This window comes from Saccoglossus kowalevskii, chromosome 6, assembly GCF_978046115.1.
Source record: "Saccoglossus kowalevskii chromosome 6, keSacKowa6.1, whole genome shotgun sequence".
Taxonomy (NCBI): Eukaryota; Metazoa; Hemichordata; class Enteropneusta; family Harrimaniidae; genus Saccoglossus; species Saccoglossus kowalevskii.
The window spans coordinates 33,752,412-33,767,434 of record NC_140646.1 but is presented as its reverse complement, the minus strand read 5'-3'; the positions used below and the strand labels follow the sequence as shown (position 1 = coordinate 33,767,434).

At 34.6% G+C, this 15,023-nt stretch overlaps 2 protein-coding genes across 3 annotated transcripts in view; one reads left to right on the top strand and one right to left on the bottom strand.

Annotated features, from left to right (window-relative positions):
- Window positions 1-246: 246 nt before the first annotated feature.
- Window positions 247-11,683, top strand: LOC100372372 (protein arginine N-methyltransferase 7-like). Of its 2 annotated transcripts, none has more exons than XM_002735035.4 (11): window positions 247-650; window positions 2,169-2,318; window positions 2,723-2,831; window positions 3,534-3,646; window positions 4,206-4,683; window positions 5,168-5,361; window positions 6,396-6,479; window positions 6,601-6,738; window positions 7,073-7,309; window positions 8,473-8,630; window positions 9,274-11,683. In XM_002735035.4, the coding sequence occupies exons 1-11, from the start codon at window positions 495-497 to the stop codon at window positions 9,527-9,529; spliced, it is 2,073 nt and encodes a 690-aa protein (XP_002735081.2). In that variant the 5' UTR covers window positions 247-494; the 3' UTR covers window positions 9,530-11,683. The 2 variants fall into 2 exon arrangements, with proteins under 2 accessions (XP_002735081.2, XP_085356540.1); XM_085500414.1 differs by lacking the exon at window positions 247-650 and adding an exon at window positions 1,945-2,041.
- LOC100371618 (diphosphomevalonate decarboxylase-like) overlaps window positions 11,668-15,023 on the bottom strand; it is a 21,653-nt gene continuing 18,297 nt past the window's right edge. The window contains exons 7-9 of the mRNA XM_002735030.4: window positions 14,567-14,689; window positions 13,009-13,173; window positions 11,668-12,227 (exon numbers count right to left, since the gene is read on the bottom strand). Of these exons, the coding sequence (XP_002735076.1) occupies window positions 12,081-12,227; window positions 13,009-13,173; window positions 14,567-14,689 (435 nt within the window). The 3' untranslated portion in view covers window positions 11,668-12,080. The remainder of the gene's footprint in view (window positions 12,228-13,008; window positions 13,174-14,566; window positions 14,690-15,023) is intronic.

The window sequence follows — 15,023 nt, the reverse complement described above, 5'->3', positions numbered from 1 at the left end:
GCTGACCGCATAACGCATCCATACATGAGAATATAGTTCAGCAACAAGATATTGAATGTGAAAGAAATTAATCATACTATTGAAAGATTTGCGTCATGGTAATGCATAGACAAACATGTTTAGTAGAGTACACCAATAATGTGCTTAATTTTACTTCCATTTGCTCATTAATTTTAAGTGGAAGGTTTTGGTTTATAGTCTCGAGTGAAGCGGTTTTCTCACAACTTCTCGCGTGAGCAAGTGCATTCAAAATGGCTGCGCCCATGGAAAGTAGCGAGTCGTAGTCAACATCATATTTAGTTGTTTGTATTGACTTTTCAACATTTCAGTTCAAGATACGGAAACTAGACATTTCCACTATAGGATTGTTCGCTCGATCATATGTTCGAGTGACAAACCTGTCCACTATCATTGTGCCAAGGACTGTATCGTGCACGCGTGCGACACTGAGTCGTCTGATTCCTGCCAATCCTGGTGTTAATTTTTGCAACAGCATGTCGACGACAACCCAGATAACAGGAGACGCATTTTTCTCTCGGATGAACCCAACAACGGGTGCAATTGAATGGATGATGCAAGATCAAGAATACGATTACCACCAAGAAGTAGCTCGCTCGGCGTATGCTGATATGTTACACGACCATGAACGGGTACTAGTTCATGTATACATTTAATTAGGGGTAACCCTTTTAAAATCGGAGGGGGAGAGGCTGAGGATTGTGAAAAAAAATGGTGATGGTTGACATCGAGAAAAAAATCACAAGCCCAATAGTATGAAAAAACAGGAGGACAGTGATTGTATAGTGAATGTTTTCCTCCGGCTTTCAAACTGATGACGTCTGATAATAGCGCTGAGTACCGACAGCAACAAAACGCAGGTTACAGGTCAGGTTACAGGTTGTCGATCAATAACATTTTTCTCAATATTTAACTTTAAAAATATTTTTACAATTAGGGATTGTGGATAAGGTGCGGAATATTTGAAATCGGGGGGGGGGGGCTTGGAAGATTTTGGACAAACAAATGTCCAAATCAATCCAAGTAGAAAAAAGAGAACGTAATATTCATTTTAGGAAGCATAGGTATTAATGTAAAAAAATTGACACAAGATTTATACAAGAAAAAATGACAAACTTTTTATTTTCCAAGCCCTCCCCCCCAAGATCTCAAATGGTTCACCCCTAAAGGCTGACTCAGACAGCTTCGACGTTCACTGACGAATACGGATGTCGCGTCGCTTCAGTGTGAGTTGTCGCAAAACAAGACGACCTGTGTTTAATATTTTAGACGAGACGTTCGTCCCCGCATTCGCAGTTGAAGATGGCGGTCTCAGAAGATTTCCCTGTGACGTCGAGCGAGGTTGTCTGAGTTCAGCTTAAATGACCATCACTTTCGACGACAAGGACGACCCGGGATCGTGACCGCTGTTATTAAAAAAATCGTGAAGAAGATTAAATATTGAGAAAAATTTTATTGATCGACAACCTGTAACCTGACCTGTAACCTGCGCTTTGTTGCTGCCGCGCTGAGTAAAGTCCTGTAGGTTGGCCTTCTTCCGCTGATCATTTGGCTTCCACAATCGCATAGACCGGAAATTCAACACTATTGTGAAGGAATGTATCGGGCGATTTAAGAGGCATTCAGCTTTGCAGTTAAAAAAATAGGCAGGTCGATACTCTAACTATTACTTAACTGGAAACGAAATTACATAAGATTTCCCAATAGGGTCGATCAAATCGACAATCGAAAATATACACCGCCATCTTGCTCTTGACGTATTTATTAACAAACCGTTGTTTTGTTGCGTAAAACTAGCTTTCTCCAACGTTCCAGTACTATAGGTTCATTTTTCAGCCACAAAAAAGGTATTTGTGATCGCTGGATTGGTCGATAGATGTTTTAGCTGGGTACAATCATGAAAACTGCAGAGTGGTTCTCCACCATAAATCCTCGGTCTATGCGACTTCTCAAGACTGTGGGGGCTGAATGATCAGCGGAAGGAGGCCAACCTACAGGACTGTACTTAGGGCTAGTCTGATAAGTGAGTGTTTGTGCCTTCATAACGATTGTGTACATTTATGCATCCTCTTAAAAATGTTTGGCCAGTCTTTGCTTTCTTTTTAATCTTCCAGTGATAATATATTAGACTGTTCTGATTTGATTTGCAGAACAAGAAATATTATGTGGCTATACAAGAAGCTGTAAAAATAATCCATGAACGCGGAGAAAAGGCACATGTACTTGATATTGGTACCGGTACAGGACTTCTATCTATGATGGCTGCACAGGCTGGCGCTGATATGGTTACTGCTTGTGAGGTAACTTCATCTATTCAGTATGGAAACTGGCATTTTGTTCTGTTATTTCAAAGTCTTTTTGTTAAGAGATTGTAATTGTTCTAAAAACTATGTATTTAATCTTAACTGATAGGATGGATATAATATAGCGCCCTCTATGTTATTTCTAAGTCCCTCTATAGACCCAGAGTTCTTCCTGGGGTTCCCAACTGTTTAATTTTAGATAAACAATAGATCCAATTTAGCATAACAATGAATACAATAAAGGTGATTAACATATATTATGTAAATTAGCTGATATTCTATTCTAATTTTCTAGGGAGAACACAGACTGATTGTGATCTCTTGATACATATTGCCAAAACCTTTATTTGTGTGCCCATAAAGGAGTGCACTGTCTGATTATATATCTGGTTTTATTGTAGGCATTTGTACCTATGGCCCATACTGCTGTCAAGATAGTCAAGTTAAATGGCTTTCAGGACAAGATAAAAGTTGTTTCCAAGAGATCAACAGAAATGATTGTTGGTCCAGGTAAGTGGTGATACCTGTTGATTGGCCAGGAGGAAATCACATGATACGGTTTCTTCTGATTGGCCAGGACATCACACATTATCAGTACCTACTAAATACAAGCATTGATACATCTGACAAAACAAATTATTATTAACCTGTTTTACCCTAAAAAATTAGTTGTTCATTTGATCTTGTATGGTGGCAATTTTTTGAATAGCTTTGGTCTCTAGCTCTGGCGTTCTCAAGGTATTTTTTATATTTTTTTTAATTTTAAAACTGAAAAAAGATGTGTTTTTTTTATGGCATTTTTTTTTTGAGTCAGTCAAAAAATTTGATCTTTGTGTATGAGGAAGGTGGGAGATGTATGGTTCTACATAAAATTACTTTAATTGTTGGCAGCAGTTAGGCCCTAAGGACTACCCGGTACTGTATTGACCATACTGACCAATAGTGTTAGCAGTGAATTTAAATCAACTAACACCACTTGAAGAGCAAAGTCCACACTGATTAAGAATGACTGATTGATGTCAAAATATCTATCTAGAAAATGTTTTTCCAAATTGATTTCTGAAAACAGTGCCCTCTTTGGTTGTGTTTGATTCTTGCAAAAAGATTGGCTTCAGGTTGTATTGTAAATGCACCATTTTTTTTTACGGTAGTGCATAATGTCTGCTGATACGTTCTCACTCTGTCTCATAAATGATATTGAATTCTTAACAGATGGGGATATGCCATTCAAGGCTAATATACTGGCAACTGAAGTATTTGACACTGAACTGATCGGTGAAGGAGCTCTCCCCACGTACAAGCATGCTTTAGAACACTTGCTTGAGGTATGATACATTTTATGGAGGTTTATTTATACTTTCAGTAATGTCGGTATAACATGCTATGCTATTTGGAAAACAATTTGGGTAACTGGACAATTTTTGTTTTGATTTCTGTGATGAATGTATTTTTTCATATCTCAAAAAAAAAATCAAATACTGAGCCGCAAAAATTGTACTTTATTACAGAAATTAATCCAAACAATAATATAAATTTTCCCGTTATATTCCCATTTGATTCAATGGGATAGGGAACATGTGAAATCATACAAGTTAGGCTAAACTTTCTCAACCTTTGATTACATAGTTTAATTTGAGACAAATTCAGTTTTTGTCAGTGTGCAAACATATTTCAATTTTTTTTCAAACACCACTATAATTCTGAATGATTCCCTTTTCCTCACAAAGATGTGTGTTCTGTAATTCAGTTTTCATTCAAAAATAATCTACATACAGCAAGAAAATTGGAGAAAATAGTGGAAATGCTACTCTTTATAGAATCTTTGGATTGTTCTGTTGAGCACCGTTCACTTTCAGAAAATATGCATCTCATTTTTTGTTACAGGATGATTGCATTACAGTTCCCAGTTCAGCTACTGTCATAGCACAGGTTGTAGAATCTGAAATGATCTGGAAATGGCACAAACTTCTTCCAATCAAACTGCCTAATGGCGATGACATCATACCTCCAGCAGACATGGAAAGCTGTCCAGGAGCACCTTCAGTACATGATTTTCACCTTGATGAATTGAGATGTGACCAATTTCAGCCAATCACAAGGCCTGTTGAGTTATTACATTTTCCATTCAACAAGTATAATATACAAATGCATAGGAGCAATACGGTTGAGGTGAAAGTACTGCAAACTGGTAGATGTCACGCTGTTTTCATGTGGTGGGATTTACAAATGGACACTAAGGGTGAGGTGCTCTTAAGCACTACACCATACTGGGCCATGCCAAGTAAAGATGAATGGCCACAATGGCGGGATCATTGGATACAGGCTGCATATTATCTGCCAAAAGCAGTTTACTTTCAAAAAGGTAATCACATTCTAAGAAGCCACAACAAAGCATATGTTCATTGGGTTTTAAGTTTAGTGGTTTTGATGTATCATGAATGTTCACTAGGTTTCAGGTTTTCCTATTGTTAACTTTGCATATTAACTGGGTTTTAATTAAGTGCATTTATGATTTATGTATCAGCAAAATAAACAAAATTAAAACCCAGGTACTAGTAATAAACAAGCCCTGTACAATGTGTTGACTGTACTACTTGATTCTGTCAATGATCACCCCTGTATAATCGGTCATCTTGGCCACAAGCTACCGATATCATGTGAACTTGTAATCGATTATTTGTAATGTATTGCTATGTTTGTCTAGCGAAAAATTCTCAAAAAATTTCATATATATTTTTCAATTTTCTGCATCCTACTTGGCAATAACTGAGTGATAGAGCTCTTGAGAGTAAAAATCTCCTTGAAGAATATATCCTGTATTAAATGACTTTCTCTTTCTACTTCAGATGAAACTTTAAGATTGAGCGGCAGCCATGATGATTACTGTATTTGGTTTGATGTCAAACAGGTAGACGACTCTACAGTGACTGATGAACGACCGATATGTGAGTCCCTGGCCAGTATGGTATGGAGTCGACAGCGCATTGGTATGTTGAATGATGAAACACGACAACAGAAATATACTAAAGTTCTCAGACAGGTAGGAATTTATTATATAAGGCCACTGCAGGCAAATTCACTGTACTGTCATGTCCCTTAATGCGACCTCTCACCAATGTAATTTTATGTATTAAAACACTTTTAATTTATTTATACTTTGCATGATTATATTTGGTCTACGCGAAACATTAATCTTTCTAAACATTTTCTGAGACCATGCATGATGTATATTCACAAAATAATGCAATCACAGTTTTATATTATGTCATTGTGGATTGCTTTGTGATTTCATTCCAAGGCTCAGGCAAAATAAAATAGTGTTCTTCTGCCAACAATTATAGACTAGTTTCCAAGCCTTTGGCTCAGCCAAATTTATTTAATTTTTCATTGGAACTTTGTGATCCTTTTAATTTTCCAGTTCTTTGTGTTCATTCATGATCATGACAATAAGTGTGAATTGCCGTGCGAGCCTACCATACATTGCCGTGGTCAGCCGGCATCATGGAATCTATGCATACATTTGCATAAACCGCGGTCGACCTGCGACTGCCAACCTCCACCGTGGTGATGTCCGCAGTGCATCGCCCCTTTGATTTCCTACTTTTCCCTTAATAAGATTACCCAGATAGGAAGCTGATTTGAAGCCTAATGATTATGTAAATTTTAACAATGAAATGTATTTTTTTATTTTCCTGAATATTCATGAAACATCAGATTTACTAAAATAAATCTTTGTGAATATATCTTCCTCTACAATGCACTATAATACCAACTTTAGTGTATTTAAGCACTTTTACCTTACATAGTGATTGGTAGTTCGAACGCCTGCTTAAAAAGGTTTTACCTTTTGAACCATTTTATCAAGTGTAATATTAAGAAAATGTCTTTCATTTTTTTTTTTTTAAAAAAAACAACAACTTAGTGCAAACTTTATTATTTACAATTATTAGATAGTTGTTTTCATTCATTTTATCTGACAAGATTTGATAAACTGTTAAACCATGTAAAGCTAGCTTGCATTAACTGAGAAACCTATGATGACCTTGTGTTGTCTTTGTTTGTTTCTTTTGACAGCTTATCAATGCTGATTCTCTTGTCTTGTCCGTCAGTGACAATTCCTTGCTGGCATTGATGGCTGCAAAGCTTGGCGCTAAAAAAGTAAGTAACACTAATGGGTTTCATCATACATGTCTCTTTATTTTCTAGTGTTCATTGTTGGGAATTCAAATATCAAAGACAGGGACTATGTCATTATACTGTAGTAACTCTTTATTTATAGGTGTTTACAGTTGAGAATAGGTCTGGATCACATGGTGTCATTGATGTTATGGTCCGGGAAAACAGTCTACAAGATAAAGTGAAAATTCTCAACAAAAGAGTGGAAGACCTGATAGAAGAGGACCTCGAAGATCAAAAGGTCATATAAAATTCACCTTACTCAGTTACATATTTCACCTCCATTGTCAAATTTGTTGAATTGTGTCATATTCTTTGTGGCAAAATCAGCAGGCATTATAAATATTCTGATTTGGTAAAAACAATATCAAGAAAATATGAATTTTTTCATCATTGAACTCTAGTTCATTAGACAGAGTAAATAATGAAAACACAACAATTCTTTCTGCCAAATATTTAAAGTAAATGCTTGCTCAGTGTGAGTTTTAATTTCATCGCATGGGACACAGAAGCAGTTTGCCATCTGTCATATGTGTTGGTATTGATGTGATTTTCACGCACGTTTATTTCTGTAGGTCAGTATTGTGATTGGTGAGCCATATTTTATGAATTCTGTCGTACCTTGGCATAATATCTATTTTTGGTATGCGAGGACCAAATTAGACCCATACCTCACACCTGATTGTCAAATAACACCAAGACTGGGATTATTGAGGGCCATTGTTGTTGAGTTTGAACATCTGTGGAAGATTAGAGCACCTATTGGTGAACTGGAAGGTTTTGATGTATCGCCATTTGATGAATTGATTCAGGTATGTATTTATAAGTGTAAACATATCTTACTCTGAATGCATACAGTTTAACATATTTTTCAGTAAGAGCCATACAAACCTTGTAAAAAAAAAATCATCATAATACCTAGACACCAGAGGGCAGCCTTTAAGTCTTTTTTTTTGCCATTACTCAACCTGTTCACTTTGAACCAAAAACAGGACGTTGAAGTTGTATAAAGTAGGTATGTTATTAATTATATATATTTTATATTTTATTGGCCATATCATTACATTTTTGTATGAAATAAGTACATTAGACTGGCAGGAAAATTTATTTGAATAAAGGAATCAAAATATTAAGAAATGCGTGTGATATCACTGAGTTTATTTATTTTTTTCTATTTTGTCTGCCAAGATGGCTGCCAATTTGAAAAGTCATTGTGTTACATGTATACAAAAAAAAACTACCACACATTTCAAACCAACATTTTTTTTAGTTTTTTGACCACATTAAGAATATTGATGAGAAATCATCAAAATTTAAACATTTCTAGCAGCAAAAAATTTTAGACTGGCAAAGTCAGGACTTCTTTTTTGTTTTACAAAAAGAAATAATTGTTTTAAGTCCTTTTAGCGTGATCGCTAAAACAAACGTAAATGTGAAAGAAATCTCGACTGGACGCATCTGCAGGCTTTTGACTGCTATTAATTATTTATGACTGGGTGTGTGAAAGTAAACATGACCTTTTAAAGGTTGGGTCACATTGCAAATGGCGGACTAGTCATGGAAACATGCGACTGTTCTGCTGCTAGTCGTATCTTGTAGTTTAGAGCTGAAAATGTAGCTGACACGGGATAAACTGTTGTAATTTAGTGTAGTGTAGGTTAGAATTCACTATCAAAAATGACAACGGAAATGTGATTCAAACATCGGGGCTGCACTCTGATTCGTTGTGAGTGCTAGTCAACAACTTTTAACTAACATATTCACCAAAGTGATTCCGCTCTGGTTTCCACTCCAACACAGGGGGTCGCCTGCAGATGCGTTTTCGCAATCATGCTAATAAGGCTAAATTGACAATTAATTTTTTTTTTTTTGTAAAAAACAAAAAAGATGTCCGACTCTGCCAGTCTACAAAAATTTAGGTGGTTTTCAGTATAACACAGTAATCTAATTGCATGTACATCTATTTCATTTGTAGAAATCTATGGAGTACAGTGACCGTGGAGCTGAACCACATCCGTTATGGGAGTACCCATGCCGACCTTTGACCCAAGATATTGACCTCTTGAACTTTGACTTTAGTAAAATACTCACAGAGAAAATGCTCAGGACATCTGGCAGTGTTGCCTTTCAAAGGTAAATATGACAATCTAATGAAAACACAAAATTTTGAATAAAACAGCTGGCCTTACCACCGGCCTCAGTGCTTGTAGTTCATTGCAAGCTTTGTTTTTGGTTCATTACTGATTCAATATGTATCCTGTGAGTGTGAATTCATAATTGTTAATTCAATAGCTCAGACTTGCTGTTGTCAAATATATGGATTTCAGCCATTCTAATGACCAACTTTTTCAGTAGTTGAGGAAGAATTTTGTCTCCTCGTCAAATTCAGGTTTATTTACACACATCTGCTGACAATAAATGTAGTAGGTTAGCAAGTTACGTAATGTTTATAATAGTGGTTTGCACTTACCATACAAGTGCATAGCATTTAGCAATCTGTATCAAAGGAAAGTGTGAGTTCATGGGATTAAATTATCTAGAATTCTTTATTATTTAGAGAATGACAATTCATTCGAGTTGGTTAATAATTCTGAGTTAAAAACGATGGTGAATTTAGCATTCCAGTTAAAGTAGTGCCATCTCCTACATATAAGGAATATGCCATTATCATGTGCATAGTATTTCCTCATTGTAAGGCTGGATATCGACGCTCGCATCACTCTATTCAGAACCATATTTTCCTATGCAATAACTATAAAGTGTTGATGTTCTCTAGTTCTGGTACGTGTCATGGTGTAGTATTATGGATGGACTACAAAGTAGATGATAACACTACCATACAAACAGGGTTACTCGACTCACCTAGCAATTACCAAGACAAACTGAACTGGGATCCCCACTCGCAGCAAGGTGTCTATTTCTTACCGGAGAATGCCAAGATAAACATAGACACTCAACAACCAAGACTGGATTACAACGTAACATTTGAACCCAACACTGGCGATGTACAGTTATATTTTAAAGTTGTATAAACATATCTAAGTTGGCAAAATAAGTAATACCATACTTACTCCTACTACTGTAAAATATTTTATTTTTGTTTGGAATTAATTTTCACTATTTTCGCTGAAGGGATGATATATACCCCCAGATTTTACATTCAACTTGTGAAAAATCAGTGAAAATAAATTGCATACAAAACACCCAAAAGTTCTTTTCATCAAAAATTAATTGCAGCTAAAAAGTATATTACAGTATGATATCGACAATATTTGATCTACAAGCGAGTTAAAGCATTTAATCAATGCATCAAATCTTGCTTTCGACAGTAATCCCTACATGTATTTGACATTCTCCGTTATGATTGGATGCCATTCAGTGCAATTCAACTGCTATATGCTCTATACATAACTTTCTTGCAGTCAGTTTAAGGTTTCTTTGTTGCTGTGGATGCATGCAAGATATAAAATCACTATTAGTTCTGCTTCTCACAATATAACTCATGATATTTCCAGTATTACCCATAAATGTGTATTTAGTCAGAATTGTGTGAATATGTACGGTGGTGAGATATGCAGAAGAGGATTGTTGTATCGATTTCAGTATTTACCATTAGTATTAATATAATACTTTGATGATTTCTAATATTAGGATATAAGTTGTATAAATAAGTTTAAAGAGATCTGTCAAACTGTGACACAGGACTAGGGTTACATAGAATTTTTTGCAAATATTTAATTCAGGTGCTTCAAATTTTTTTATATTTTTTTAATACAAGTATTTTTAATATGAAATCAGTTTTTAAGTTCATTAATTGTTCTTGCTAGTGATTATGTTAAAATTCTAATATGCATTGGTACATGTATGAATGTGCGAGAAACAATCCTTCTATCAGATTCAATTATGGACATGTATTTATAATTGTTAGATTTCTTTTTTAAATGTCATCAGTGATAATCCTTTAATATATAACAAAGGGTTCATTTCCAAGGGCATGGGGCATGTATGATCTCATGAGGCATTTTATACGGCTTGAAAAGTATACTGTAAAATATTTTTTTTTAGCTTGAATTAATTTTTTGCTGAATAGGCTTTTTGGGTGTTTTGTATGGAATTTATTTTCATGGATTTTTGACTAGTTGTATGTGAAATATAGGAAAAAAGGTATATTTGCTGGATTTTATTTTCATTAAATCATCCCTTCAGTGAAAATTTTAAACAAAAATAAAGTATTTTACAGTATACTGTATGCACACATTGATAACAAATTAAAAGGTTCAAGTCAAAGGTGTATGTTACAACTGTATCTGCAGGACAAAAAGAAATATGCAATGTGTTGACAGACATCATTCTCCTTGCTGCTTTATGTGAAAGTAGTTATCTAGAGATTTCCCAAAGTGGGCAACTAAATTTAGAAAGTATCATAGTAGGCCAAAATGTACCACTTTTATTAAAGGTTGTACAAAAATACAAAGAAGCCAGCTGAACATGCCAAGTAGACATCTATTGAGACAACGACTGCCTAGTCAACGGCTGTAGAGTCAACACGTGTAAAATCACCAAGTGATATGTGTGTGTGAAGTAGAACATTTCCTGCACATCCTTTGCTGTTAGATGTACCTGCATGATCAAATGAATAGCGAGATAAATGTGGATACAAAGTTAGAAACTAATGTGACGCCATCCACACACTGCCATTTTCTGTTCACCTTGGTTCAGTAGATCAAGGTATGCAGGTAAAAAGACGAATATCAGTAGTCATTAAGTCTTGCAGACATTTTAGTCAATTTGATACGTGTATAGTGATACCAATAATAATCCACACTGAAAAATATTGTTCTGCATTTCATAAAATCTGCACTGATCAATGGCTTGCATGCATACCAATCTGTTTAAAATATCTTTTTGTGAGGATTTTTTATTACCGGTATATTTTTTCATTGTATTCATTTTATTTCATAATTTTTATTTAGCATTATCTTTATATTTCACCATTCCTGGGGATTTGCTGATGAGAGGAAAAAAATAAAGTGACACTTAAAAAAAATGAAAAGGAGAGAAGAATAACCTCACAAGAATCTTATTTTAATCAGACTGCATGAATTTCAATGTCCATGTATAATTATGTTTATAATTGTAAAATTCTTCCAAGACTAATAAATAACACCAGTTTATTTACAAATCTTTATTTGCGTTGAAAGGTTTGTTTTATATAACATGACATGACATAGTCCGTCTGTTTTCAATGTAAGTTCATTTGAAACTACTATTACAGATTTGAATAAAATGTGTCTATTCACAACCCTCATCCAGTTGGTGAAAATGTTTAATTTTCATGACGTTTTCAGTTTTAACATTGACATCATTTAACACAAAAGTGATTTGAATTGAATTCATATTTCTCAGTATCTGTTATATATTTTTTATGTCAGATGCAGCTGTATTAATTGTTCCAGCAACATTTTTGTTTGCCTCGTGTCCTGCAGTGCAGAAGCATCTTCTACATCAGTTTGTTGACACTAGAGGGCACCACACACTCTGGCATCAGACTTTGTAGACCAAAATTCTGGTCATAGTTTCTGATTATTGTAGAAGTTTGTTTGGTAGCCCATTTTCATTCAGCAAACTGGCTTCATTTGGTAGTATCTGAGGTCCTTGTCCCACCTTTGTTGATATTACATATTTGATTGCTCCTGGACTTGGTTCAAGTGGCACTACATCCTTGAGTTCCTAGAATAACCAAGAAATCAGTTTTTGTTAATTATTGGAAGATGTACCATTTCCAATCATGTGTTTCAAGCTCCCTATTGGATGAGCATTTGTTATTAATGTCACTCACTCTGACATAGCTCTCTCAGATTTTAATCGGTAAACATGTCAGCCACTGACATTCCTGGACTAAGTTCTGCATGTTTGATGAGTTAGACAATGCAGACATTCAAGAAATTGTTGACAAATGTTGAGAATGTGGGGTGCGGTGCGTATTCATTTTGAAAGGATACGTTGTATGTTTGTGGATTTCCTGTCTACAGAACTGTGCTGCTATTGACTGTGTAGAACTGAATTTAGAGCTGCAAATTGCTTTTATATTCTGTCTTTAATACTCAACACCGTCTCGAGAAGACTATTGTGGATACAGATGCAGCTTTCTGTGAAAGCAAGTTACTTTATTAAAAAGAATGGAGACTTCCTCTGTTTTTTATGTGATGAGCAATTGAGTTCATGTTGCAGTACAATTTACTCTCATTAACTGATTTGAAGAGCTGCTTTTTCGACAGCGATAACTTTACTACTGTAAAATGACTAATTTTCACTGGGTTTAAATTTCACTGATTTGCCATTTTAGGCATATTCAGTGGGTTTTAAATTCATGGTTTCGTCATTTAGATAATGTGTTTTATGCTAAATTTTACATATTCACTGGGTTTTAATTTAGCACATTTTCCAGTCAGCGAAATAAGCAAAATTAAAACCCAGTGAATAATTAATCCTTTTACAGTATTCAGCTTACTTGGCTTATATCTGTTTTGAAATCCACTTTCAATCCACGGATGAACGTCTCTCTAATATTATCACATGGAGGGAAATAATAATTAATTAAAGACACAACATCAGGTACATGTTCATCCAATAAATACAACACTGCGTTGGGTCCTGCATCATACGTATAGGCAACCTGAAACAAGACAACATAATGTCATCAATAATTCACTCTTTCAAAGATAATAATTAATAATTAATACAAAGAAAATCATTAAATATTCATGTGGATAAAAAGTGGAATGATTGATTTCATGATATCACGATTTTGTGACTCATTAAAATATCTCCAATAATTTTAAAGCAATTTACAGTAACTCCTTAAAGGGTCAGTGTACCGGAATAAAACTCATAAAATCTACCATGGACTATATTACCGGATTCTGCCGTAAATTGGCCCTGGGCCGTTAAACGACAGTTTGAGTTTTAAAAAAAAGGGCAATTTTTAGGCAGTTTTTTTAAAAATATTTTAACAATTTTTTTCGGACATTTCAATCTTTCCTGAAGAATTTTGAACCCCAAATAAGGGCCCACCAGTCGTGAAATCGCCCAGGGCGACTTTCTGGATGGGTCACGTTTACAACAGAATTCGGTATATGCATCTCTGCAGTTTACTTTGTATTAAAGTAAAATTTTAGTCATTGCTATTTCTGATTTCAAATCATTTGTACAAACATTCACCTGCTGAGCTTATTAACTTTTTCACCACCAGATTTCCTCACCCAATTTTTTTTGCACTTTTTTCTTAGATTCAATATTTCTAGAAATGAACCTTGATTATGGAGCCAACAGACAAATTTGAGTTGATTTTCAGTTTTTACACAAACAAATTTGCTATCTTCTGAAGCAAAGTGCAGACGATAAACAGGACTTTTTTGTAAATTTGTTATGAAAAGAGGAAACCGGTGATGAAAAGGTTAATACTGTGGAATACTTTATTTTCACTGGAATTAATTTTCGCTGAAAAGGCTTTTTGGGCGTTTTCTATGGAATTTATTTTCACTGATTTTTGATGAGTTTAATGTGAAATATAGGAAAAAAAGTATATTCGCTGGATTTTATATTCACGGAATCATCCCTTCGGCGAAAATAAATTCCAAGTGAAAATAAAGTATTCTCCAGTACAAGTTTTTATTAAAATTGCTACAATACCACACAGTGTAAATGTCACTAACATGTCTTATATGTAAAGCCTGCAGCTACTTGTAATATTCAGTGAATAACCTTTAATTACAATTATAACGACCTAAAGGTCACACATCCTGGAACTTTCTCTAGTTAGTATGCGAGACTCAATTAGCACATGTGGCAATAGAGCTCAAGGCACTATTGTGGACCATTTTTAATTTTAAAATTCCAGGGGTTATTTTGCATCTAAATGTTTCAAAAAATAATTATTCAAATAAATCGTAGGTATAAAGTTTTAAAAATAACTTTCAATGAATATGAATTTGTCCTTTATAAAATACCAGAATGCATGACCTTTAGGATGTCACACATAATGACTAAATGTATTTCCTTCTATTTACCTTAAGTTCACCTTGATATTTATTAAATGCATGTATCATATTGATAATTTTTCTAGACGTATCATTCATATATGATATCGGGGGATATGTATCGAGACAGACTGCATGCATCTGATTGCTGTCCTGAAAGTGATTAAAAGATAAATCATTATTATTTGGAGAAAATACTCAATATAATATTACAGCATATCATGTATATTTGAAACAAAAACTTATTTTTTGAGCATAATTTCAGATTCAGATCAACAAATTTATTCTGTCTGTAACATTTTACAAATAAAGATGGTGAGCCGAATACAGGGACAGCTGCATCTGAGTCCCGGTGTTTTCTTGTAATAATGTTCAATCAGTTTGGAAAAATTGACGAATGATGATTTACTGCTTCAGTTGAGCCTTTTTGATGGACACCCTCTAGTGAGCTGATGTGGAATTCTTTTGTTTTTCCCCAGAAATATAA

Coding starts and splice junctions, on each gene's coding strand:
- LOC100372372 (XM_002735035.4), top strand. CDS start 495: ATGTCGACGACAACCCAGATAACAGGAGACGCATTTTTCTCTCGGATG. Junction 2,319..2,722: donor ATATGGTTACTGCTTGTGAG/GTAACTTCATCT, acceptor GTTTTATTGTAG/GCATTTGTACCTATGGCCCA. Junction 4,684..5,167: donor AGCAGTTTACTTTCAAAAAG/GTAATCACATTC, acceptor TTTCTACTTCAG/ATGAAACTTTAAGATTGAGC.